The following is a 27,290-nucleotide window of genomic DNA, read 5'->3' on the forward strand; positions in this document are numbered from 1 at the left end:
TACCTCGCAATTCAGGTCACTCAATGGCATCCTAATGCATCACTTTCCCACTCGGAACATTAGTCATGACTTGATCCAGCGAAGGTTTTGAAAACAGTGTGAATGCCGGCATTGGGATAGCTGTTCTCTCTGTAACAGAGAGCCCGTGTAAGCTAATGAACAAGGGGATATTGATCAGAAATCCATCGCTTGATTGACAGTTCTTGGCAATGTGAAAAACTGCAGATGAAAGCCCGAGCAGTTTAAAAGATCACCCAGACCTCAAAGCTGATTTGAAGCTTTAAAAGTCAATCTCTGCCTATCAATTATGGGGGGATTTTTTTTGTACTACACAGAGGAAAGTTATTCTTTGAAAATTTGCATGCAGGATATCTAATTTAATTTCATGTAATAGTCACATTTCAGTGACAAATGTCAGATCACTGCTTTTTTAAAGCATGTTAAGGTTTTCCAGTACTTACAAAGTAAGAACACTCTGATTTAGTAATATGTTTAAATCAAACAGTGTATCAGACTTTGTGCCTTAATTATGTACTCAAATAATAAAAGTGTTGTTTTTGCTTTACTAAACCTATGGTTTGTTATAAATAATTTAAAAAGTGGAATGGGAGCACCTCTTAAATAAGAGATGTGGAAGCCAAAGAGTTTTTAAGTGTCGAAGCAATGATAAATAAGAAGACATCTTTTAGTTTGATGCCATGTACCCAAGTCAAGGTTTTCTGTTCTTTGTTTTTCACTGCTTCGTGCACCTGGGGAGGACACAGAGTAGCTGGGAGATGGGAAGCATCATTCATATGACCCATAGAAGCTATTTCTGTTTCACAGTTTCATAAAGATGGATGGTGATGGAGCAGGCAGGGATGCTGGTGATTTCTCAGATCAGCTGCACTCTCACGTCATCTTGGCTGGTCTCACGGCCAGGCAACTCAACTTCCCAACTCCCACTATTCACATGGGGAACCAGGGTACCCAAAAGGGTTTGCTGATGTTTTCTGAGCCCTTTCCACGTGCACCCTTAACTTCATGGCTTGGTCATAAAGTTTCACTTAATGGCAATTGCCAGCCCATAAGGGACTCACTTGGTGTCGCCCACTCAACCTTAGCCCTGGCCACCCAGACACCCTGCCAGGTGCAAACCTGGCCTCAGGTGTGCATTAGCCTGTCCTAAAAACAGCCTGGGGATCAAAATCTCCATCAGTGCAAATGGGGGGTTTTGCTCCTCCACCTCGCAGAGCTGTCAGAAAGAGATATACTGCAAAAAGTGAATTGCATATTGTCCATCTGGGGTTTACCATAGAGGTGCACTTAAAATAGTTCATAATGGGTCAACAAATAATTTATTTGAGTCTTGTTAATAAATGATTAATCCATTGCTAGGAAATAATGTCATTGTAACAAAATTAAATGACAGTACCGTAATTTCCTAACGCTGAGCAGTTGGTTTAAAAATCAGAGTAGATGCTTCTACAATGTCTTAGCTATTCGTGCTCATTTGGAGCATTCGTTTTTCCTCTATTGACTCAAGGGAGTCTTCATCAGCCTCCGTAAAGCACACTGGGCATGTTTGCAGCCTGCTTTTGGCAGCCATAACTCCCCTGTTCATCCTTCATAACTTTTAGGAGGTATATTTTTCCATAAAAAGGGCTACCCCATCCCTCAAAATACTTCTTTAAAGCATCTGTGGAATAAAAGCCAACGTTTCCCACTAAGATTTTGAAAATAAACCGAGGAAACAAAATCAGACTCCTTCAGACAATTCCCTCAAACTCAAGTCCGCTTGCAAAATCTCCCCTCTGACAAAGTGAGCTTGCAGGCTGCATCTCAGGCAAAACCCTCTTTTTGTTTTCCTTTCTTAACTATATCACATTAAATTTAATTTTGTTCGCTGTAGACAATGTCCTTATCTTCCAGCGAGATTCTTCTGTTCCTCAGCAAGGCACACACTTCTGCAACACTTGCACACTGTCGAGACTCAGCTCCTGTGGAAATAATGAGCTGAGGAAAAGGAGTCTTGGCTTGACATAGCAATAAATGAGGTGAAACTTTCTTCCCTTTTTTTTTTTTTAGTGAGAAAGGAGAGTTGGCATGTAGGAAAAAAAAAGAAGAAAAAAAGACGGTTCTATTTTAATATGAAATATAAAACATCCACTGTACAAAAGTGGATTTTTTTTTTTTTCAGAAGCAAAGAAAGAATAAAGATAAAGGCTGCAAGCGAATGAATGAGGAGAGAAAACTAAGATAATGCAGTCGATAATCAGTTCAAGGCAGAGCATTATCCAGGGGGCCATCGGTCCAGCCCTAGGGGAGAGCTCTTTAAAATGTCTCTGTACGTAGCTTAGCTTTGCTCATTACCATAGCTTGTCTTTGAAACACCGACGCGGCTTCCACCAGCAGCAGCCATACCTGTACAAGGAGCTGCCAGCCCACTTGAGTCAACCGGCCCCCCAGACGTGGGCTGGTAAAGCTGTGGGTCCTGCTGGCACTGTGCCTGTGGGAGGACAATGGCTGCTGGGAGGCCACAGGTTCCACTGAGGCAAGGATGGGCTTTCAATAGATGTCTGAGGTGCCAGGCCCTTGCTCCTCCAAAGGGGTTTTGTGGATGGGGAACGACATAGAAGTGTGTCCAAAGAAAGGCAACAAAGCTGATGAAGGGTCTGGAGATCAAGTCTTATGAGGAGCAGCTGAGGGAACTGGGGTTGTTGTGTCTGGAGAAAATGAGGCTGAGGGGAGACCTCCTTGCTCTCTACAACAACCTGAAAGGAGGGTGCAGTGAGGTGGGCACTGGTCACTTCTCTCAAGTGACAAGTGATAGGACAAGAGGAAATGGCCTCAAGTTGCACCAGGGTAGGTTTAGATTGGATATATCGGAAAAAATTATTTACTGAAAGAGAGGTTAAGCATTGGAACAGGCTGCCCAGGGAAGCAGTGGAGTCACCATCCCTGGAGGCGTTCAAAAAACGTGTAGACATGGCATGTCAGGAAACAGTTTATTGGGCATGATAGTGTTTGGTTGACAGTTGAACTTGATGATCTTGGAGGTCTTTTCCAACCTCAATGATTCCATGATTCTGATTCTATAGGTGTGCAGGTACCTTGGGCCTTCGCTCCCCTCCAATTTTCCTCAAAATGGGTTTCTGTGTCCCAACATGCAACAGGCACTCACATGCCAACAAAGGTCTTGCCTCGTGCTGCAGCAGCGATGATGCTGATGATCAAAGCAGCTGGACAAAGAAAACCCTTTCTTGTGGGAATCCAAATCTCCTCTTCTCACTGTGCTGACAACAGCCATCAGCATCTCCCTTGGCTGTGGTACGGCGCAGGGAGCTCGTGCTGCTGGGGTGTCCCGGCTGGTGCTGCAGGAGCTGGTTGAGCAGCCAGGACCCCTCCAGGAGCAGCAGCAGCCAGGGCAGAGCTGGGGCCAGAGGAGCTCAGGGGTGGCCGTGCTGGGTAAGCTCTGCCCATGCTGAGCAAGAGCTGAACAGCACCTTTAGTCCTCAAGATGATGCAAGCTCTAGACCTACTAACATACCAAATGAGCTGAAGGAGAAAAGGACTGTCCATCCCAGGGAAAAACTTAGAATCATAGAATGGTTTGGGTTGGAAGACACCTTTAAAGGTCATCTAGTCCAACCCCTCTGCAGTGAGCAGGGACTTCTTCAACTAGATCAGGTTGCTCATAGCCCTGTCCAGCCTGACCCTGAATGCTTCCAGGGATGGGGCATCTACCACCTCTCTGGGCAACCTGTGCCAGGGTTTCACCTCCCTCATTGTAAAAAATTTCTTCCTTACATCTGGTCTAAATCTACTCTCTTTCAGTTTAAACCATTACCCCTTGTCCTATCGCTACAGGCCCTGCTAAAAAGTCTGTCCCCATCTTTCTTATAGTCCCCCTTTAAGTATGGAAAGGCTTCTTTCATACCTTCTCTCTTTCTAGTAGTTTTAATTCCTCTGTTCTTCCATCCTCTTCTCACCTCTCCCTGCAGATGAGGCAGATGCCTATGAGTACTACGATGAGTACACACAACCGGAGGAGGACCCCCTTCTCCAGCAGCAGTCCTCGGAGGATCTTGATTGGTTTGAAGCATATTTTGGCTATAGCGATACTGGAAAAGGTACCTCTGAGGGGTGGGCAGGGAGGTGAGGAAGGGGTAAAATCCCAACCCCATCTCTGTGCTTGCACAGTGTGGCACGCCTCAGCTGCCAGCCTGCTCTCGAAATGCCTGCATCAAAGGGATGAGTTAGGAGGATTGTTTGCAGTGTTCTCCTTTGCATTTCCCTTGTAAGGAGCCTGTTTTTTATCTCCAGGTTCCACAGGATGGATTCTGATCATGCAGAACATTTCTGATTGCTACTACAAAAAAGCACAGGCTTATTTGTCTATAGACACTGTAAGATGTAATTGCTGTTTTCATGGGATATATGTTCTGTATTTATGCTGGGAACCAAATGTAGAGCAGGTTTCCCTTTTTTTTTCAGTTACAGTCTCTTCTCTCTTCTCTCTTCTTCTCTCTTCTCTCTTCTTCTCTCTTCTCTCTTCTTCTCTCTTCTTCCTTCTTCTCTCTTCTTCCTGTTTTGTCAAACTTCTGGAAAGCAGGAAAAGATCCTTGAGATTGCTCAGGGAACACAAAAGAAGAGACAAAGAAGTTGCCTGTAATATCCCCTGGGTTATTCCCTGGTACAAAGAAAGCAGAGCTGCTATGTGGCTGTCCCCAACACCAATTGCTCCTGGCAGTCTGGAGTAGAGAGATTGAGCATGGTGTAAGGAGCAGTGAAGTGACCTGCTCCCTTGCAGCCATAGCCACAGGGGTATTATACAGTATAGTGGTGGTGGATGGCTTTTCCAGGGGAGATTTAGTGCCATGTTACAACCAAGGCAATGTCAAATCCAGATCTCTCCACACGAAGTGCATGAAGGCAGGTGCCCAGGGCCAGCTCTGCCTCTTAAAGCACCTGCTGCTGCCACTGCCATAGAGACAAATCTGGCCCTGAGCAAGGAAGGGACATGCCCCGTTACAGCTCCATGGTCGATATGGCAAAGGGAGCTGAGGACGTGCAGACTCAAAGCTGAGAGCTGTTACAGCTTGCCATAGGCTCTGCAAAAATTCACAGCTGCTCCTGCAGCTGATGAGCTGATGTGCAAATGCAGTGCCTGTGACACGGGGTGCTGTGGCCAGGAAGACAGCCTTCTGCAGTCAGAAAATGTGAGAAGAAAAAGCAGGTGATGGAGGTGGAGAAGCTGAAATTTAAACTAAAAGATCTCCATCCTTACCCTAGCAGATCCGTGCTCCTCCAACCCCTGCAAGAACAACGGTAGGTGTGAAAACAGAGGAAGCAGCTTCAGCTGTCTCTGCCCCAAGCCATATGCTGGGACTACCTGTGAGAAAGGTAATTGCTCTTCTATTAATTTACACCCCTTATTTTGACAACCTATGTAAGTGTTACAGCTCTCTCAATGGGAGCAAACACAGAGCTTTATAAACCCACTGTCTGCTGGGGTGAGGGTTTTGACAGCCCACCACAGTCATGTTCTCAGCTCTCACAGCTCCTTGCCCAGACCAAAGTCTGTCTAAAGTGGTATCCAGTAAAATAGACTTCAGGTGTGCAGAAAGCGTTCCTATATCCCCTGCCAGGTGGGCAGAGGTGAGCTACTCATTGGTCCTGCAGATTTTTTCCATAGATAATGTGAACAAGAAAGGAAATGGAAAGTCCACACTAGACAGATGAAAGCCTCCTTGGAGTGTCAGGAGAAAGCATGTCTTCACATGATCCCTGTGAGGGCACAGCTCTTGTGTACACACAAACACTGATGAAGTACCTCATGTCTCTGTTTTCCACAGTGAAGGACATGTGTTCAAAGAGGAGGTGCCACGAGGGAGACTGCCTGATTACATTAACCCCTCCTTATTTTCAGTGCAGCTGCAATCACCCCTATAAGATGCCCAACTGCAAACAAGGTGAGCACAGCTCCATCTGAAAAGGGTCCCACTTAGTGGGGTGCTGAATGATTTGTGGTGGGGACAGCATGGCAAGGTCACCTCACCACAAATAGTCAGCAGTGGGACATCACAGGCAGCCCGCTGCAGAGGATTGTCCTGCCCTGGTCATCCAGCCCAAGTCACCCATCCATGGGGCTGGTCAGTGGTGAGTCATGCTTGATTTACAGGGTGGTGGTTCAGTCACTGGTAAGACCCCTGGTGATAAGTGTTTTTCAAGAGTTCATAAGAACTTGAAGCCAACAGGCTAAGTGGCAGCTCTCCCCAGTTTCCATCGGGCATGCGAGTGGCTGTATAGTGTTCAGCAGAGTGACAAGGGTGTTCTGTGTTTTCCACGTTGACAGCATCTTCACCATGTAGACCAAACCCGTGCAAGAATGGAGGTATCTGCATACGGCACAGAATCAGATCGAAATTCACCTGCAAGTGCCCCGAACCTTTCAAAGGGAGATTCTGTGAGATCGGTACGTCACAGCTCGGTATGGGTGAAGCCTTCAGAGAACCAAGGGCTGGCTTCACTCTGCAGTCAAACTGATTGATGCCATTGTTGCACCAAATACCTGACTGCACCAGGGCATCAGTCTCCTTTGGGAGAGTGTTGGAGGAAGAGGCTGACTTCTGCAGCCCCCATCAGCACAGGGGCTCCAAACAGTTCCCGTACTGATGTTTTCCAAGTGTGCTTCAGCAAGGTCCCACCACTACATAATGAGCGAGCACACTTTTTCCAGAGGTTGCAGGTGTCCCATGGAGAAGGAATGTCAGGCTTTCCTTAAACACCCAAAAGCTGACATAGTGAAGATCCATGTGATTCAGCCTGTGACTCCTCAGGCTGGAAGGACAGCCACTGAGACATGGATGGATGGCCAAGGACATGGGATTACCCCAGCCTGTGTGGAGAGCCTTCTGCCTCTGCAGCACCACCATGGGCACCACACCCCACACATTTCCAAGGAGAAGAAATTTTTTCTTTCTCTTTTAAAAGTTGATTGCACTTCAATCTCCATGTACCACTACCTGCTCCACATTGTAGGTGGCTTTTCCTCCACCTCTCATACAGGTTAGGTTCACAACTCCACAGACTTCCTTTTGGCACATCCATTGCCCTAGCATGATAGCAGCTCTGTGACCACTTCTGTCTAATCCTGCCAGTACCATTTCTTGTGCAGGCCACTGACGGAGAGATTCTGCTTTGGCATTAAGACGCTTCTTAGCTTCTAGATCTTTACAATGCAAAGAGGTTTCAAGCATTTGAAGTCAATCAGGCTTCAAACTGGACAGATGTTGGGACACTACTGTTATTTCTGGCCTATGTAGGATAAGGGATATCACTGCAAGACCCAGTAGGTCCTTCTGATCCTCCATAAAATGAACGTAGGGCAAGGAAGGGAAGGAAGAGGAACCACTTTGGGCAAGGAGCAACACAAAACCATTTTCATATCAGCATTGTCTTCCTACAGGACTGGATGATTGTTATGAAGAGGCCTCCTCTAACTACAGAGGAAATGTGAATCAAGCAGTGAATGGCAAGACCTGCCTGCACTGGAATTCCCAGCTACTCTTGGACTACCCGATTAATGCCTTTATGGAGGATGCAGACTCCTACGGCATTGGTGAACATAACTTCTGCAGGTAATACTTTGAAGAAGCAACTGTAGAGGTCTACATCAAAGAGAGCACTGAGGATAAACTGCTCATGAATTTGGCAAACTGATGGTGTCAAGATCTCGCGTCTTTCTAGACGCTGAATGCCTATAAAATACCAGGATGTTAGAGGTCTATTCCCTAAGTCACTGAACTGATGTGAGGCTTCCAGAAGCAGTCCTCATTTCCCTGGAATCAGCCCCTCATTTTTCTTAGGGCTAAGATAGGTGTGGGGATAGTAAAATGGCAGAAGCCCCACTCCCTTATCTCAGGCACCTTCTTTGTCAAATCTTACGAAAGAGGCTCTCATAAGGCAGCATGAGGCTTCTCCCCTAAGCATTCTCAGCTCCTTCACTGGTTTCATGGAGATTTTCCTGTCCCCATTGGCTCTGACACTCTCAACTGTTCCCTTCAGGAATCCTGATGAGGATGAGAAGCCCTGGTGCTACATCAGAAGACATCACAAAGTGGAATGGGACTTCTGTGATGTTTCACCCTGCTCAGGAACAGGTAAAGAATTAGTGAGCTGTTTGGTAACGTGTAGGTGGTCCAGAGCAGCAGATGACCCCCTGTTACTTAACTCTTGTAGTCTGATATTATCTCTGCATTGTACATCTGCTGTCTCTTCCAATGCAGCTGAAAACATCCCATTGCCAACAGACAGCCGAACAGACTCACCTGGATCAAATGAAATATTCCAAACATGTGGACAACCAGAAATTCAAAGGCCACTCAAGAGGATCTATGGTGGAGCGAAGACTACAGCTGGCAAACATCCCTGGATGGCATCACTGCAGAGAAAGACTTCAAAAAGGAGCAGACATTTCTGTGGTGGAGTGCTAATTAAAGCCTGCTGGGTTCTTACTGCTGGGCACTGCATTGAGTAGGTGCATGTCCTATGCCTGGGGTAGATAAAGGTATAAAAATCAGGATAATTTTTAAAGACAGTTTGGAATCCAAATTATTTGCAATCCACATGATTGATGGGAATGAAACTGAAAGGAGAACATATAGGTGAAAAAATGAACTCATACATGAAAACACAAATATACTTAAAATTTGTGCTTGCTGGAATAGCAAATTAAACTTACTTCGCACTCACCTAAAATGAGTTAAAATAGCCATGTGAGAGGAAAAGAGGAGAAATGTAACAAAGTTTTGCAATGTATGAAAGAAAGACGCCATGATAACCTCAGGGGACATTGGGATACTATAAGAAACATCACATGTTACATCAAAATTAAGATCTCCAGAACAGCCAAAATACGTTTTTTGCTTTCAATTGTTTATGTGCCAGCTAGCTTAGTATATGACATTTCCTTCAACATTTTTGTTGAACAGGTTGGAAACCACTATGCTTGGAAATTAGTAAATTACACACTGGAGATCATTCCAGCACAGAGGATTTTAAGCATGCCCAGACAATGGCAAGCAATTCTACTCCCATGGCTCCACTCATCACCACAGCCACAGTAACAGACTGTGTGCCCACTGCTACACTGCCAAAATGCAAAGAAAGGAGTATTTATGCAGCTTTAAACCATTTTCTTTAATGACCGCAACAAGTTATGGGCACATGTATTGTCCAACACCACCACTTCCCTGACTAAGCTCTCCTATAACAACCTTAGGAAATTTTCTGGCCATGATCTACAAGAGAAAGCAATTTCTTGACTTGCAGATACTAAAGATGCAGGTTTTTGTTACCACTGATAGACAGTGTCTGCATGTCATTTACTTTTTTTTTTCTTTTTCTTTTTTTCTTTGCAGAGGACAAGCAGAAGATCTCCAAGTAGCCCTTGGAAAGCAAGACCTCAAGAAGAGAGAGCATCAAGAGCAAATATTTGATGTGGAGAAGATCATCGTACATTACCAATACAGAGAGAAGGATGGTGTCCCACACAATGATATTGGTAAATCCATTTTATTGAACATTCATGTGGCTCACCTCTGAACTGAGTGGTTTGAAGCACCTCTTTCCAACTAAAGTCAATGTAAAATTCCCATTGAGAATAGATGCTGGAAATAATTAGGCCAAACTGTGGTTTAGACCTATTTGAATCTTTGTGATGTGAATTGTGATGGGCAGGCAGAAGCCACTGGTGGGGGAAGGTAAAAAATTAGGGGCAGAACCAGCATGTCATGCAAATAGCAAGTCAGGTCTGTGCAGGTTTGCAGAGGGATGGGTCACAGGCTGAAAGTGATGGCTAGCAATTAAAATTAGCTACAAATTCTTCTTGTTGTTTGTCTTCTCTCTAGCACTACTTAAACTGAAGCCAGTTGATGGTCACTGTGCAGTGGAAACAAAGTATGTGAAAACAGCATGTCTGCCTACCGACTTCTTTCCTGTTGGGACTGACTGCTTCATTTCGGGATGGGGCGTGACAGAGACAGGTATTTATGGGCTAGCTGGATTTTGGTGGGTATTTCTGTGGCAAGGTGGGCTGGTTCTTTCCGTAGCAATTGCCAGACCCAAATGTGGACCTAGACACTTAGTGAAACCAAGACATGGAATTTAAAACTAAGGATGCCTAGACTCTACCATGGAAATTACTCATTAGCAAAAATCTCCAGTTGCTAGACCAACCAAAGCTTTCAGAGTTCTGAAAAAATCCCCAACACACTTTTTTTCACTTGCCATCTGACACACCATGTCATGGTTTCATCTGAAGCTAGCAACAGAAGCAAGAAGGTATCAAGAGAGAGGCTATTGTACAGTTTGTAAGTTTCAAGACAGGACCAAGAATGACAGAAACTTTCACATGGTCTTCCAGCCCATTGGGTCAGATCAAGGTTTTCAGAAGCAGCATCTGGATCTTCAGATGCACAGAAAAATAATAAAAAAAAAAAAAAAAATCCAAAGCTTTTCAAGTTCAACCAACTCTATCCAAAACCTTTTCTGACCACAGTAAATCCTAAGGGGAGAAATTACTATGCTTAAAAAGAGATAATGGCAATTTTCTGAAAAATGCATTTTCTCATGTTCTGATTGATGTGTTGCTGTAAAGCAGCAGAAGGAAAATGTGTCACTGAGGCTGCAGTGGGTGTCCTAGTGCTTTGTGACTGATACAGCCTCATACGATACATAGGACCAAATTCTCCCTTCTGATGTAACTCTCATTGAAGTCCACAAGAGACAAGAGTGTTCATTTGATCAGAATGCACCAACAGAATTTAATGGACATTTTTTTAAAAGTTCCAAATAAAAAGTCTCTCTTAGAAAAGGTACGGGGAATTTTTTTTTTCCCCAACAAAGAATATCAAGTACCCTGTACATGTTCAAACTAGATGGCTCCTTCTTTGAGCAGAGCTATTATTAGCATTTCAGGAAATCACTGCAGAAATGGAATATTTCCTGAAACTCAAGCAGAACCAAACTTATAAACCACCTTTAATTATCTACAGATGTAGTGCTTTGAAACCCTGGCTATTGCCTTTAGATGTCAAGTTATGTCTTTAGATTCACCATAATTAATCATTGCCCTTAAATATTGTATGATTTTCAGTTTTCATCTGTTTCATTAGCTTGCATGTTAAAATATCTAATGGCACCAGTCTGAAAAGTGCTGAGCAGCTCGAAGTCCCACTGGGACCTGCAGACAACCAGCACCTTTGGAAAGCAGAATTACACGGGTAGAGCTGATCAGAGCCAAATTCTGAATACCTGACTTTGCTTTTATTCAGGCAACAACTCGTTGTCCTAAGTGAAGCTTCCAGGCTCCAACTCTAACCCTTACAATTTCATACAGATACTTCTTTTCTTCCCAGGCTAGCCCATGCTTCCCCCCATGCTCTTCCCCCTTCCCACCCAAATGGCAAGCAAGCTTGTATTTTGAACAAAGACAACACGTAATAGGATTGGGAGGAAGATGACTCAATTTTTTTGGTGCACATCCCATAGATGAAGTATCCCATCAGCTGTTAGATGCCAGTGTCAAGCTGATTTCGCAGAGGAAATGCAACGCACCCAGAGCATATGATCACAAACTGGATGAAAGCATGTTTTGTGCAGGAAATCATCAGAGACCCCGAGCTGATTCTTGTCAGGTCTGTTGCTTTTTCTGTATTTGAACACTAATTTTTTGTGCAAATAGTCAGGCTGTGCAGAGCAATCGCTTTGGCAGGGTACTGCACATGTATCTGTTTCTCCCATCAGAGTATTTCAACAGCCATCGTCTTTCTTCAGTACAGTTTGAGATGTATATCCCTAGAGCTAATGTTGTCACTGTCAGCCACAGGTAGATCTATGGAAGCTAGAGACTAGACTGGAAAGTTTGGCTTCTGAGGCAGTTTGTCATAATAACCTGAAAACTTTCCCTTTTTTTCTCTCAATTTTATTATGGCCTCTGCCATGAGCACCAATTCCGATCTGATTTTCACTGTCAGAGCTCAGACCTGCAGGGAAAGTCAAGACTGATATTTCTTTTCATTACAGCTAGTGCAAATGTGAAGCAAATTTATATTTACACTGTCGTAAGACAGGGAAGAGTTTGAACAATGCCTCCTGAGGTGCAAACTACTGCTGCAAGCATATTTCACAATAGAAATCACCATAAAACAAAACAAAATAAAACAAACAAACAAAAAAAAAGAGACCAAGCAGCTCAGACTGAAGTTATTTTAAGGGTGTAGGAGAGATCAAGTGTTTTCATTTATGCCAAGGATCACATCTTTATCTTTCTGAGCTCAGGCACTGAATGCCTGGTACTTTCATGCCTGGGAAATTGCATATGACCTTGTCAGATATATGTCACAGACTTGAACAAACAAAAACTTACATCCAAAAAGTTTGGTATCATTTGACCTGGTTCCAGAACTGCAAGCCTACTCAGGGACTGAGCAGCATCTGATGGTACATCTGACAGGAAAACATCATTGCTACTTCAAAGTCTTATGATGGGAGAAGAGCTTTCTTATTTTGGTTAACGTTTTGCTTCATGTTTTGAACATGTTTGTTTTTTCTCCTCAGGGAGACTCTGGAGGCCCTCTAACTTGTGTAGAAAATGGCTCCTACTATGTCTATGGCCTTGTGAGCTGGGGTGATGGGTGCGGGTTAAAAAACAAGCCAGGAGTTTATACCCAGGTGACAACATTTCTCACTTGGATTAAATCCAAAATTCGGTCTGAGTCAAGATCACTTTATTAGGAGACATCCTTGGAGTAAGAAATGGTAAGCTTGAGATATTTACTTGTTTTTATTATTTCCCTAAATTCCTCCTCTTTGACCAAAAACATTACTGATATTTTCTCATGCCCTACATGGGGCAGCCTTCATCACCACCTTGAAAATAGACTTGGAGCGTTTGCTGGAATGTCAGTGACAGTTTTCCTGTCTTTGGGGATAGGGGACTTTGAAATAAGCCCACATTTTGTAGGCAAAACAGATCAGAAAGTAAAGCAACTCCAGTTCTTCCCCAAATCAATCAGAGCTGCAGTTATCAATGTTTCCAGCTTTGCTTTTCAAGCCCTGAAAATTCTGCAGGCTCAGCTGCTGCCACCCTTTCCCTCTTCCCCTCTTGCCCCTGGCTAAGGTGTGTTTTTTCTGCACTCACTGGACCCTGACACCTCAAAGCAATTGGTGTGTGCTCCTAAAGCCACTGCCCCCTTTCACATACATAAAATTCATCATGTGCCTGTGGTTTGCAAGCCTGGAGCCAATGGAATCATCTCAGAAGGGAGGATCAGGCAGGAGAGTTGTTTTTAAAAGTACTTCTGTAGAGCAAATAACCGTAAATTCCATCAGTGATGCATTCCAGATAGAAAAAGAAATCACTGTTAGAATGATCTACTTTATCCCTGATAAGAGGATAATTACTTACTATGCTCCAGATCTAGAATGGTACATACGTCCCTAACTTCAATTCATACCACTGAGACCAAAAGGGTATCAAATCCCATTTAAAAAATGTGTCTAAAGCTATTGGATAATTATTGAGTTTTCACAAGTTTTGCAAGTTGAATGTGTATTTTTTGTCCAATGATTCTACAACCCTATACAGAAATTTGAAAATGAGAGGACTGGTATTAAACCAGGATATAAAGAATAGACATTTGTGAAGAGTCAATATGTTAAAATAGTATCGTGTCTTTCATCTGAATTCCAGAGTTTACAACCTTCTTTAAGTTCTATCTAATCTATCATACCTATGCCTATTGCAAAAATTTCTAACTAACTAATTCTGATTTTTTGCTTTGGAAGAGTTGAAAAAGACTGAAGAACTAAATGTGATCTGAATACATCCTGTTAATCAAGAACAAATTCCCTGGTGTTTGCTAAAAGACATGGCCTTGGTTAGTCAGTGATAACTTTGCTTCCATTGGCCTTTGTGTTGTTCATCTGCTAATTCCCCTGAATCACACTTTTGTATTCTCTTAGGTCAATAGTGACAATAATCCAGGAACATAAAAATCTCCAGAGATTACAAGTATGCAATAAGATTCACCTGATTTATTTAGTACAAATTATTTTATATTCTACCAATCAAGTTCATTCATCTGTAGTACAAAGCTGAGCCTGCCAGTCACCTAGTACTAATTTCATTTACAGCTTTAAATAAAAATCAGATTGTGTAATGCATACAGTTATAAATCACAAAGTACCCACACAAAAATAAAATTATCAGTTATAAATTGCAATGTTTAAGTTGCTTTTTAAAACAAAAAGTTCTTAGATGCCATCTATTATACTTCCCAGAAACCTGGAAAAGCTACGGGATTTGCAGGACAAGATGAAAATCTATTTGTGTTATATCATTTTTCTGTTTACTTCTGATACAGCTGCATTTTCCTTCTCTTGACTTGCAGAATTTCTGAAGCATCAGGGTTGACTGTGACTTGCTGAGATCCTTCCGTCTCTAAATGGTCCTGTAAAATCAATCCCAAGTAAACTGTGAGGACAGCCAGTGGACAGGAGAAGGTTTTGACTATTATTCTATAAAAACATTTACACATTCAAAATTACCACAACTGGCAAAGAAATGGGCAAAATCTAAATCCCAGCTGTGCACTGAGCAAATCTCTGCAGTGGAAAAGTGTAAAAAATTGTGTTGTTCATGTAAGTTGGATACTACACATATCAAAGGACTGAATGTGCTCAAGTCCTAATTTCTAATTTGAGCCCTAAATGAAGAGCAAACCAGCAAACACCTGAGTTCCAGGTGGATTGCACACCTGTAGATTTCCCTGGGAGCATCAGATCACTATCATACCTAGGGTTTAAGAAGATATTGCCTGCAGTCTCCACTGCCTGCATTCTTCAACCACAGTTATAATTTATTTCTTGAGTAACTTTTCAGACAGGAATGTAAATCATGGATATGTCCTGTTTCTCTTGGGCTGATTTATTGTTTGACTTGTTGCCAAAGTTAAAACTTAAATAAACAAGTATTTAATGTGCAGAGCTTCTCTTTTGTCGTAACTTAATGTATCCTAACTATGGGGGCTACAAGGTTCCTGTATGGACTTTTGCTCTCTTGGGCTGGGACACTGCAGATTGGGGGTCATCCCTGCAGAGGTAGGGAGAAGGAAAACCTGGAACATCCCAGCTTGTAATTTCCTACATCTTAAGATGAACAGAGATGGGGGAGGCTGGAGCATTCCCCCTTTGCAAAAAGCCTCCTACAGTACTGGGGAGCCTCCCACAGCACACGTTATGCTGTTAGGAGTCTACACTGAGCCTGTCAATACAGTTGCTGGTGGAAATTACATGGCAACACCTAATTACATGGCAACACATGGTGTCTTGCTGAAAGTAGGATAAGAGAAGGGAGTGCCTTCCACCTCCACTTCTGCTCTCCATGGAGATACCATGATGCTTTGAAATCTGACAACATCCATAAATTAAGGGAAACACATCTCATAGTACAAGTAAATCCTATCCTGTGGCATTTCCTAGTTCCCCATAGGAATTCCTCAGCCATGACAGTGTTGAATTCTCTTGAGAGGTTCCTTCAAATTAAGATGTGCACAAAGCCGCAAAGCTTCATGAGGGAAGTATACATATTCTGTTCAATTAATAGGGAGAACTGTAGTCTGGGAGCATTCAAAACTATTAAACAGGATGTGTGCCTGCCTGCCTGCCTTCTAGAGAACAGCGTTGCTGGGATTTGTGAGAAGAATGGTTTACTCTACTTACAACTCCAGGTCCATACTGAGCAGAAGCACCTTGCAATCCCCTTTCCCGAATGTACGCCAGCTCAGCAGCTCTTCTTGCCATTTCGACTTTGTAAGAACCTGGAGGAGTCCAGCCCATGCCTTTGAGCCAGTTCAAGTCAGATTTGTATTTTACCTGGGAGAATGAAACACATACCATAGTTTGTTTGGCTCTAACCAAACCACATGCCCTGGATATTCAAGAGAGGGTAAATAAAGAGCATCGCGGTCAATAATAAATTGTTAATTTTCAGCAAACAGATTGTAGTTCTTTCAAGAACATGATTTTGTTGATAGTTAGGGTCTGCAAAGCCATTGCCACAGAAAGCTCCCAGCACTTGGAAGGACAATGTCACTCAGCCACACTTACATCACTCTGCAGCTTGTAGGCCTGCTTTGCATGCTTCACATTGAGTTGCTCAGGATCACAAGTGTATCGGTGCAAAGGCTGCCTGTAGTTAACATTGCTTGCAAGCTGCTGACTTCTCTTAGCATGGAGGAATCCTGGCTGGTTGAGGTGACTCTGGAACTGTGCCTTGTTTTGGGCATACCCACTCCTGTATTGGTTGTCACTCTGGAGTTTCCCCACTCTGAGGACATGCCTGATTTTGGGATCATCATTTGCACTGAGGAATCCAATCTGCTGGCCTCTGTCTCTCAGGAAGGCTTCTCTGTATTTGTACTGCAGGAAGTACAGAGGAAAATCTCATTTTCACATGCAAATTACCTTCAAATTCTGTTATGAAATAACTTACCCTCCCCTAGCTATCAATAACGCTTCCTGTAGTGCACAAAGGCCAAGGGTTTGTTTGATATCAAACTACATCTCATAATCCAACAAGGCACGTTAGAAGAATGCCTTTGTGCTATTTTTTAAAAGAATGGAAAGACTTAGGGCGTCCAAAATATTCATCTCTCAAAAGCAATCAGAAGTTCTCTTATTGTTACACTCCTGGGTGCACTTAATACACAGCTCAAACAATGAAGCTCCTCCATCTTCAGCTTTCTGGCCAACTGTGGTCTTCTGCGTTCAAAGATGACCCGTTTTATTCTAGACTATGCTTTAACTATTCATAGCCTACCACCTATTTTATTTAACTACATTATAATATGCCTCCTTCCCAAGAATAACTCTTTGAAGTGAAACAGAGCATCCTAGTATTGGACATTATTAATGGGAACCTTTAGTTGGAAATCTTTCCACTTAACAGGTATTTGGTTTCACTGGGTCACCAATTTTCCCAAACCAGAACAAGGTTCACTTACGTCAGAATTCACCAATTTTTACAGGGTGGGTGTGGCATGGGAAGAGGGTTGGAAAGTGTTTGAAACGGAACAATTCTTACATCACTAGCAATCTCTCTTGAAGCCTTTGCTGTCTGGAATGGGATCGCGTCAATCCTAAAATCGTAGCCAGATGCCCTTGTCTGTTCCCAAGATGTTTTATACAATTTCTGTGTTTAAAAGAAAAGAAAAAAACAATCATTTCCCCCTGCAGTTTCTTAAATGCAGTCCCATAACTGAAATAATAAATGTTTTATCCTACTGGGCTTATTTGTATCAGGAGTCATCAGTACCATCTCCAAGGTTTTGATCCAGTTCCATAGCACTTCAACTTCTTTTCTATTCACCATAATGATAAAATGCCTCATCTGAAAAGTGCCACCAGGGTTTCCTTTTGTACTTGAATGTGGTTGGTTTTGATGTGATTTAATTTCTATTAGAAACTGTGACGCATCAATCACATCAATATTGCATTGATATTGCCCTTATTCTCTCTTTTGATGCATCCACTTGCAGTGTCTTGGGTTTCATGGCATCATAATTTCAACACCAGTTATTTCAAGCTTTTCAGATGATTCCTGTCTCTATCCCCAGCCACATGTGGCTTCATTAACTCATATGGAATAACAACCAGTTCTAACATATTTAATATGACTTTGAGGATGTGAAATACATTTACATCCTGAAAAGAAAATGCTCTAGATTTGGTTTTTCATCCATTAGTAGCTTTCCTAAAATAGCTTCCAGTCTGCAGGTTCTGCTACACAGCCATGGTATCTTAGCTGACACTTTTGGCTGTCCCTTTCTGATTTTATTCACTTGTTTTCTGTAAGTCTTTGATTCATCCTTTCTTGGGTTTGTGACCATATGAAAACAAGCACAAAATCCACTTCACATTTCAAAAGATATTCTTCTGGTTTACTGATGAATTTAGTGCTAGGTGGTGCTTAATTTGAAGGTAAACTGAGATGCCAGAAACCCTGCAAGACATCCTGGGTAAAAGCAATGCAAGCATTGGTGTACACCCTGCTAACAGGTCTAGGGCTGACCCTTCCTTCATGTGCAATCACCCCTTTGCCTTTTTACCTTTTCCTCTATCACTTCAAAGAACATAAATCCTATTTGTTTCTTTCACCTATAAAGCACATATCACCAAACAAGGAACTTGAAGCTTCGTACAAACTAAGGTCACTCTGACCCTACTGTTAAGGACAACAGCTATTTAATCAGGGAACAGTAGATTAGGAATAGACTGAGTGCCTCTTTCTGGGATAATGTGGAAACGAAATCCCTTTAAACCAATTCCAGTCACTAATTCAGCTGCATCCAGGTTGATGACAACTGTGCCTAAGGGATCAGTTCAACACAGTGTTGCAGCTTCATGAAGGTAGATTACACAGTCAAGGAAAGAGGATTCTCTCTCCTCCCCCACCCAAACATAAGTAAAAAGATTAACATTTGTAACTAACCATATCTATACTGAAGGACTGAAATCCTTAATAGTAGCTCCCTGCCCTAGAAAGCAGAATCAATTCTCAAAAAATCAACAGAGTTTTTCTGATCCCTCCAGCCCAAACCTAGCAACATGTTTGCTGTCCATAGCCTCTGGCTTTTTCAGTTTTGGTCAGGCTCAGAGAACCTGGCTTCTACATACACGTGAAAGTTTTTAATTCCCAAGCAAGTCTGTTTTCCTTGATGACAGTTATCAAGTCAACTCCCCAAAGTAAAAGGCTTAGTTACATCACTGATGTGAAGAGCATTCCGGCGGGCTCGGATAAAATCCGGATGATCAGGAGGCAGGGTGTATCTGTGCCTGGCTTCGGAGTCTCCAGCCTTATACAGCCTCTGTGGAGTCAAAAGTCATTGAATGCAACTGATACTGGAAGCAATGTCAAGATAATTATTTTATGCATTATAGTACAACAAAAGTTAAGATCACTCATAGTAAAATTAAACCTACATCACTGCACTGGAGGTAGCTATTTTTAGCATGGATCAAATCTGGAGAGTCAACCACAGCAGTGAACTTCAAGCTTTCTGGCTTCTGACGGTACTTTATCTGAGAAGGGGGAGGAGGCAACAAAAACAAACAAAGGAAAAAAAACACAAGGATGTTTCTGTTAGTGATCTATCACAATTCCAAGTGTGTGATAACTGGAGTAAAACATAAAAGCCATCTTCCTGAAGCCACAGAATTAAAAACATATTGTTCTGCTTAAGTCTCAGTTGCTTTTTCAGCTACAGAATGGGGATGCTGCTGTATCATTGCTGTGGTGCCCAGACATCAAACTTCTTTTTTTGTATGTGTGCAAGAAGGACTTCCCACTGAAAACTCACATGCAAAAAGCTTTCAAACGCTACACTTTTGACAGCTCATAATTTTTACCATTAATGCATGATACTGAGCAGGCAAATGCCCCTTCAGTGTGGTTGTCAATGCTGTATCTTTCTATATCACTTCCATAACCACCTGCTTAGAATTTCATAATGGAGTTTACTGCATTTATTTATTGCTACACGTTTTGTTTATACTCCTGTGTTTCATTCGGAATGGAAAATATTCAGCAGGTGTCACACAGTGGACTTGCATCTCCCATACTGCTTCTTGGTAACTTACACCTTGTATAAACAGGCTCCCACATCAAAAGGAAATGATAAGCTACATTCGTAAGTGTCATGTAACGAGGAGCCTTGATGGTAAACAATTCCTACAGACGTGCTATCCCATGAAAGATTTATCAGTTACCTCACTGATGAGCTCTCCAGCCTTCTTTACACTTTCTATCTGCGGAGATCTCAGAGCCATCCAACCAACTCCTTTCATGAAGTTCAGGTCTGATTTATAGCGATGCTGTTAAAAATGAAAATCGTTAGCTATCAGTTTTGCATCCACAGCTATTAAGGTTTTTTAAAAAGACTCTCTGATTCATATTAACATTTTGAGGTTTTTCATTTGCCATGCACATATCACATCGCAAAGCCAAACTGTTTGCATTTGTTCATTCCACTAGGAATTAAATAATGTATCATATGCAAGTTACAAGAGAAGGCCCCACGAGTGAATTAGTATGACTCAAAGCAATAAGTAATAACCTGTTTGTACTGGGTGTAAAAGAACCCCTTTTGAAATGATTTTCTGAGGTGAGTTCAAGTCAGGAATACTAATTATTTTATCTGGTGCATGTTTCCTCATTAACCTCATTTCTAGGAGGACACATTACTCCTCCTTTACTCACATTAAAGTCTTCCTCTGCCTCCTAATCTAGTAAAGAAAACAAGGTAGACCCAATAAAAAGTGAAAACCAGTAAAGTACCCCCAGTCCCAACAATTCAGACTCCTACTTCACAGTGACAGTGTCTCACTGTGTGACTTTAATCCAATCATCCATTTTTTCAGGTTGGGTTTTTTTTTTTCCCTATGTGGAAAAGGACCTAACAGCCAGCTAGCCCAAGCATGCTGTACCTTACTCTTACTAGACAGTGAGAGTATCAGACAAAAGCACCTCATCATTTCTCTGGATTCCTAACCTGTGGGGTCTAAAGGCAAAGAGCCAAGTGCTGAGGTTCTTATTCATCTCCTATCCTGTCCCATTGTAGGCAAGCTCTGAAGTACACACTGTTAGGGTCCAAGGACTAAGTCCTCGAAATGCCACTTTCCTATCAAGTGAGCCACCACCATACATCCAATAAAGAGTAAAAAATCCTATCTATGTGGATCTAAGCCATTACAGGAAAAGACAGGAATGGGAGTTGGAAAGGCAAAGAACTGCATCTAGCAACAGCTTCTATACCATCCCAAGAATATCCCAAAAAAGTTCTGGCAATTAAGAGTACATGTATGACACCAGACAGCAAGTACACTGAGTAAGAAAGAAGGATAGAAACTCTCTGGTGCTTTGATTGCCACTCTGACTTCCATAGCAGGAATATGTGTTAATACCTGCTCACCAAACCTGACTAAATCCAACAAATATCCTGTCATTCTCTAAAGACCTATAAAGAGTTAGGAGAAATTTCTGAACAGTCTTTCACTTCCTTGCTGAATCATTCAGCCTCTTTTCTTACAAAACAAAAAACACCCAAACAGCTACCTGCTACAAAGCAGCTAAAGACACTGGACCCTGAATTCTCAAAAGACAGCTACCTGCATCCATGCAGCGTTATGTACGCACTCAATATCTACATCTGTTTGAAAGCTGGTACAGACAAGGGCTTGTCCCTGAACACAGGTACGTGCTAAGGCAAAGTGAGCATGGATGTGGCCCATGCTGAGATTCCATCATTTCCATCATCACAGTTTGTCTGAACTTACATTTGCATGAGCAATTTCTGCCATCACATCTGGGGAACTGATTATTTGATACGACCATTTATGTTTGCAAAATGACCTTCTAACATATCCCAAATCAACCTCTGAGCATTTAACCCTCTGCTCAGAGAATTCTGCATGTACAGCAGTGGCTGTCAAACCACTGACTGGCTGTGGTCCAAACTGGCTGAGAAGTGATTGTGTATATCCCTCAGCTCTAGAATAAGTGACATGGATCACAATGATTTTCCATCAGGTTCATAACACGAGAACCTCTGAACCGCATATATCCCATATGTGAAGAGCTATCAGGTATCTTGCTGCTACATGCAAGTTTCCAAATGGTCTTTCTAAAAACACTGCCCAATGTGAACACACAATTTGTGCCAGTCGCTCAAAGCTTTGTTATTGCTAAATTCAATTTGCTCTTAACAGAGGGAAAGTCTTTACCTCACTCTGTAGCATGTGGGCTCTTTTGGCCCACTTCATCTTCATGTCTTCAGGGAGTGCTGTAAATTCATGGAGCCTCTTTCTGTAATCTTGATCACTTGCTAATGCCTGGGCTTTCCTGGCATGGACAAGATTCACCATGTCCATGGGCAGATGGTAATGAGACCACACTTCTTGAGAACCCTTCTTATACTCCTGTTCACTCTGTAATTTGGCAGCATGTAAGCAATGCAGCAACCTGGTGTCATCCAGGACACTTCTGGCACCAATGTGCTTTCCTCTCTCCATCACAAAGTTGTGTTTATATTGGTACTAAAAATAAAAAAGGATAAAAGTGAAAAAGTGCCAAACTTAGACTGGTTACTCTAGCTAAATAACTTAGCATAAGTCACTGAAACATCTATGATGTCTGTAAAAACAGCCAAGGTATGCAGCACTAGAAAGTAATTGACTGAATCTCTTATTGCTCTCAAATTTAAATACCACAGTAGTTGCAATATTAAAGTTAAGTACAACTCAATACATTCTTTGAATATGCCCAAAGCATTCATCATATTTAACCTCAGATCATGTACTTTTACTATCTCTCACAGTATTCCCATCACAAGCAATAAGAACATAAGAGAAGCAAACAAAAGGAAAAAATATATGCAAAAGAGGAACACCATGCACTCTATAGCCTTCAGATTTGCAAATGCCACCCAGCTATTTTAAAGAGTAAATTCAGTTTTCCTGGATCAATAACTATGTTGAGAAGCTGAAGATGGTGGTCTGAGCACAAGAATAAGCACCAGCAACCCCTCATTCTCATCTTAGCTGGGACTATGACTCTCCCTATGATCTTGCATTTATCCTCTCTGTGAAATAGTGATGATGATGATAATGATTATTTATACAGCATCAACAGTGTGCTTGGAACTTTAAAGGGAAGGCCTGGGCCCTGAAGAGTTCATAATGTAGTTGAAATGGGATAATAACACTTATCTACCACACAAGAGAGTTGTGGGGATTAAATTACAGTAGCTAATGTTTATAAAGTGCTTCCAAGATGAAGGGCCAAATTCAGATCTGTTGTAAGTGGATGTAATTCTATTATGGACTTGTACCCTTTAGAGCAGATCTGAAGCAGTAAGCAAAAGCACTCTGCAAAATATGGTTAAGTATACATTATAAATTACAGCTCGAAATAGTTGCTTCATAAAACAAATACACATGAAATATATTAATATTTTATCACATTAAATATAAAATATGCAACTAAATATTACACAAAATGAAGACTTTTTTTTTACTAAATTTAGCTTAATTTTCAGGTTTTTTTAGAATTTATTAAATTTCTTGTGAGGAAGGGATAAACGTAGGCTTTCTGAGAAAAGCCTAAGTGTTTGCAAATGACAATACAAATGAGAGGATATTTTTAAGGGTAAGTAGATTTGTGTCCTCTATTTCAGAAATTAGGGGGACATGTATTTACAGGAACATCCACTAATTGTTACTTTGTAGCCAAACAAGCATCTCCTGATTTTCAGAGACTCAAAGAATGCTCAGCTTCTTCTGACTGCGTTTCAATTCAGGAGCACTGAGTACTTCTAAAAGTCATCTCAAAGGAGGGTGGATGGAATTAGTGGGCTCCTAATATGAGGAGCTAAAAGTCTGGAAAGGAGCAGAATCCCTCTGACTTGTCTGTCTGCAAATACTTTAATTCACTACCTATTTCCCACTGGAAGATGTTTAACTGAGTTTGGTTCCCGATTAGCAGTGATTCTTTCTCTTCTTTTTTTTTTTTTTACCTAATTCACGCAAAGAATCTCATTCATAAGTAATATATTCTGTCTCACACTTGTCTCACATGGTTATGGAGTTGCTTTAATTCAGTAAAATCTGCTTTAGACATTGTTTTACATGAAGTTAACAGGAATTAGGCAAGAAGGAAGGTTGAATCATTCAACTCACATCACTGGCAATTTCTCTGGAGGCCCTGGCAGTCTGGAACGGGAGTGCTTCCATTGTCAGCTTGTAGCCTTGAGCACGTAGATTATGCCAAGATTCCCTGTATTTTGCCTAAAGTAGGAAAGGCACATGTAGATTGCTGTTTCACTTTTAAATGCACAAAGGAACAAACAAAGGAACCCTCTTTCATTTGTTATTCTGCATTACAGTCTCATTCTTCATAATCAAAGGATTTTTTTTTTTAATTATCTTTGGGAAATCCTACTAACTCAGACAAAATGTCTCATTCTTTATGTTGATTTAATTTACTCACAACTGTATATATGCTAATTAAGATAAATATCATTATAATCAATTCAGGGAAAGCATAAATAGAATAGATCTAAAAAGTCCTCTACTTCTCCAACTTCCTTGCCACTGCACAATTCATCCTCCATCTCCAACAAGTATAAGTAATACAGAACAAATTCTTACATCACTGAGGTTGGCTGCATTTATTCTTGCCCGTGTAAACTCAGGCAGACCCAGTGTTGGTGTATAGTGATGCTGACTGTCCTCCCCTGCTGCTTTATACAGGCGCTAGGAAAGAGAACCAAGAAGACAATTGCAATTAATTTTCTCTATTGTTTCAATAATGTAACAGCAGTACTTAAGTTGTTTATGATTATGACAACTATAGTCAGCCAGCACAAAAACCAGCTCAGAATATACCATTGCAATTGCAAGTGCATGGGGTTTCTTTTCTGGGCATAAAAATCTTCTACATTAATTTTTATGCATATATCATGATGCCAACCCACTACATTCTTAGCCTTGCATTGATATGCTCCCAGCAGGCCAGAAGTGGACCTCAGAACATTAAGGGTGCTATGAATGTGTGCTAAATAAAAGGGTAGGTATGTCTGGTAAATTGGCCATATTTTCCAGCTTGGATTTTTCCTCATGCTATTACAGATGATTTTGATAATTTGCCTATGGATTTTGTCTCAGTTTTCAAAAATTAGAAAAGTGATTCCTTTTTTAGGAGCCCTCTAAAGTGGACCATACTATGCAAATGAGCTCCCTCAAGAACACCCTGCAGAACTGATCTTTTGAGGCTTTGTTTCATGTAAAAAAAAAACCCTGATAACTGGACTCTATTGTATGGGTACTATTTAATCTTTTTAGAAGAGATTGAATTGAAAATGGTATTAAATGTTTGGACATAATGAAATGTGATCCCATAGTGAAAAATCATAAATCAGTGATGCTTGCTTTCTTTTTGATGCACTTTGCTTTCTTTTTGATGCATTTTGCTTTCAGAAGAGAGTTTTCTCTTTCCCACTCCTCCACCCCTAGCTTGCTGCATTTTGAAAAGCGTATTTTCTGATTCACGTTAGGAGAGCCTACCTCATTAGCAATCATATTGCTGAATTTTGCATGAAGGAGGCCAGGAGAGTCTGTCACCGATGTGTACTTGAAGGAATGTGGCTGCTGACGGTACTTACTCTGAGTTCACACACAAAGAAAAAATGAACAGAATAAGTAAATTGTCTTGTCAGATAAGGGACTTTTTCCCAATACCAGTGGTCTAGCATTGCTTCTTGTGCTTAAAACTCTACTTTGCAAAGGGTATGTGTCTATTAACCATTAGACTAATTTACCTTTTTCTACTCTGAATTTGTTGCATTCAAGTCTCACAGGGGAAATGAAAAGTAAATAAGGAATAAGGTGTAAAAAACAAAAAAAAAAAAGTGAAAAAAGTGCTGCTATGCTGAATACAGTAATGAGGTTATTTTACTCCTTGGTGCCATTAACCCTGGCTATTTGAATTACAGTAAAGGCAATCAAATCCAGAGAGAAGGTCTGCACAAGACCACTGATCTTTTTTGAGAGAAAAATGAGGTTCCACCTGGCCTGTGATCCTGTGTCAGAACTGTGAAAAAAACCTGCAAGATCACTACAGTCAGAGATCCATTCACTAGAACACAACTAGGAAGAGCACATCTATGTGAATATGGGCAATAGATCCAAGATTTGAAACTGGGAGAGACTAATAAGAATAAAAAACAACAGAAGAAATAAAAATCCAGTTACAGAAAGAGGAAAATAACAGGACATAAAAGAAACAAGTGAAAAACAGACTAAGACTGTAATGCAGGAGCAGAGCTGAGGACAGTCTAATGTACTGGGCACTCTGCAGGTGAGCCTAATTTTGGATAAACTGTTCAAGGTACTTATTAGAGAGAGGCACAGTCTTACTTTTAGTTGAAAATTCCCATTTTAAATCTAAAAAAACCCCCAAAAAATAACAACCTCCTAAGTCTGAAACACAGGAGAAAACATTTGCAAAAACAGTTAGCAAAGTCTGCAAAACCTTCAACTCCATCAGGTTCACCCATCTGCAGTTAGGACACGAATGGAATGATCAAACGCAAGGGGAGGGAGCCTAGCATTATCCAGTGAGTCACTTTTCCAGCCCAGTCTAATAGAAAGACATCTGGCAAATTCTTGTTTGTAGTGGAGAAATCAAAACCCTCTTTTGTTACCTCACTGATGAGTTCAGAAGCTTTCTTCTTTCCTTCAATCTCCAGGGCCCCTGGAGTAATACAACCAACTCCCCGCATAAAGTTCATGTCAGACCGGTATAAATTCTAAGGAAAACCAAGCAGAAGTAATTACAAGTTTGCATTTGAGATGCCCTATATTTATTCATCCAAAAAATACATAATAACGGTATTCAAAGAAATCTATTAAAATTATTATCTACCACAGAGAGTTCATATACATTACCCTACATTCTTCTGTTTATGGGTATGTGTCCCTGTGCATACAGCACTGACAGATCTACAGGACAGATGCAAGATTCTGAGGAGTACAACGTCTCATGAACACTGGATAATACCTGGGCTCCTAACTTCCATTTGTAACCTCGAAAAAACTTTTACTAGATACATTAATTTCCTTCATATATAATACATAAATCACAGTTACATATTATTTATTTACAAATATATAAAAAATAAGACCAGTTTAGAAAAGTGTATGAAAATATTTTTAAATAAAAGCTGGTAACTTTTTAATAAGTGGAATTGCAGACAAAATAGTCTTGCTTTTAAACAGTTCTGAATGGTCATAATATAACTAGGGAACACTAAGGAAAAATAGTACTAAGCCACTATACAGACTTTGTTAAAATATTTTCCGGATCACCAAACGCAGCAGTGACTCATTGTAAATATTATTCTTCCAAAAGTTACCAATAAGTTACTGGTAGATACATTACAACAAGTATTATTTCATTTTAAGATAAGAAGAGTGAAAAGGAGGAGGAGGATCATCTTATTTTCTGCTTCAAAAGAGCTACAAAGACCAAACAACTAGTAAAGCACAGATTTGCCTGCTTGATGGATACGTGGAGACTGCTACTGCTTACTGAGGGAAGAACCAGCTTTAGTTAACGGGTGTTCTGGTTCAGCCAACCACTTATAATGGAAATGGAACAGAACCAGCTCCTCTTCTGTCCATGTTTG

The 27,290-nt window shown here is 41.3% G+C and overlaps 2 protein-coding genes across 3 annotated transcripts in view; one reads left to right on the forward strand and one right to left on the reverse strand.

The window, feature by feature from the left end:
* The first annotated feature begins 835 nt into the window (after positions 1-835).
* On the forward strand, positions 836-12,780 carry HABP2 (hyaluronan binding protein 2). Its single transcript, XM_029086317.1, has 13 exons — positions 836-965; positions 3,286-3,447; positions 3,984-4,112; positions 5,275-5,385; positions 5,838-5,954; positions 6,338-6,457; positions 7,451-7,622; positions 8,050-8,144; positions 8,271-8,517; positions 9,405-9,547; positions 9,894-10,028; positions 11,536-11,681; positions 12,604-12,780. Exons 1-13 carry the CDS (start codon positions 836-838, stop codon positions 12,778-12,780), a joined length of 1,884 nt encoding a protein of 627 aa, XP_028942150.1.
* A 1,280-nt stretch (positions 12,781-14,060) lies between these two features.
* The window catches only part of NRAP (nebulin related anchoring protein), a 51,455-nt gene continuing 38,225 nt past the window's right edge, over positions 14,061-27,290 (reverse strand). Inside the window, exons 31-42 of one of the 2 annotated variants that reach the window (XM_010173366.1) lie at positions 26,307-26,411; positions 25,168-25,266; positions 24,253-24,357; positions 23,782-23,889; positions 21,829-22,140; positions 19,816-19,920; positions 19,030-19,128; positions 18,810-18,914; positions 17,132-17,239; positions 16,156-16,467; positions 15,769-15,921; positions 14,061-14,498 (exon numbers count right to left, since the gene is read on the reverse strand). In XM_010173366.1, the coding sequence (XP_010171668.1) occupies positions 14,397-14,498; positions 15,769-15,921; positions 16,156-16,467; positions 17,132-17,239; positions 18,810-18,914; positions 19,030-19,128; positions 19,816-19,920; positions 21,829-22,140; positions 23,782-23,889; positions 24,253-24,357; positions 25,168-25,266; positions 26,307-26,411 (1,713 nt within the window). In that variant the 3' untranslated portion in view covers positions 14,061-14,396. The remainder of the gene's footprint in view (positions 14,499-15,768; positions 15,922-16,155; positions 16,468-17,131; positions 17,240-18,809; positions 18,915-19,029; positions 19,129-19,815; positions 19,921-21,828; positions 22,141-23,781; positions 23,890-24,252; positions 24,358-25,167; positions 25,267-26,306; positions 26,412-27,290) is intronic. The other variant, XM_029086318.1, reaches the window with a different exon arrangement.

The sequence above is a fragment of the Antrostomus carolinensis genome, unplaced genomic scaffold, assembly GCF_000700745.2.
Source record: "Antrostomus carolinensis isolate BGI_N321 unplaced genomic scaffold, ASM70074v2 scaffold3828, whole genome shotgun sequence".
Lineage (NCBI taxonomy): Eukaryota > Metazoa > Chordata > Aves > Caprimulgiformes > Caprimulgidae > Antrostomus > Antrostomus carolinensis.

Coding starts and splice junctions, on each gene's coding strand:
- HABP2 (XM_029086317.1), top strand. CDS start 836: ATGGATGGTGATGGAGCAGGCAGGGATGCTGGTGATTTCTCAGATCAG. Junction 8,518..9,404: donor ACTGCTGGGCACTGCATTGA/GTAGGTGCATGT, acceptor TTTTCTTTGCAG/AGGACAAGCAGAAGATCTCC. Junction 10,029..11,535: donor ATGGGGCGTGACAGAGACAG/GTATTTATGGGC, acceptor CACATCCCATAG/ATGAAGTATCCCATCAGCTG.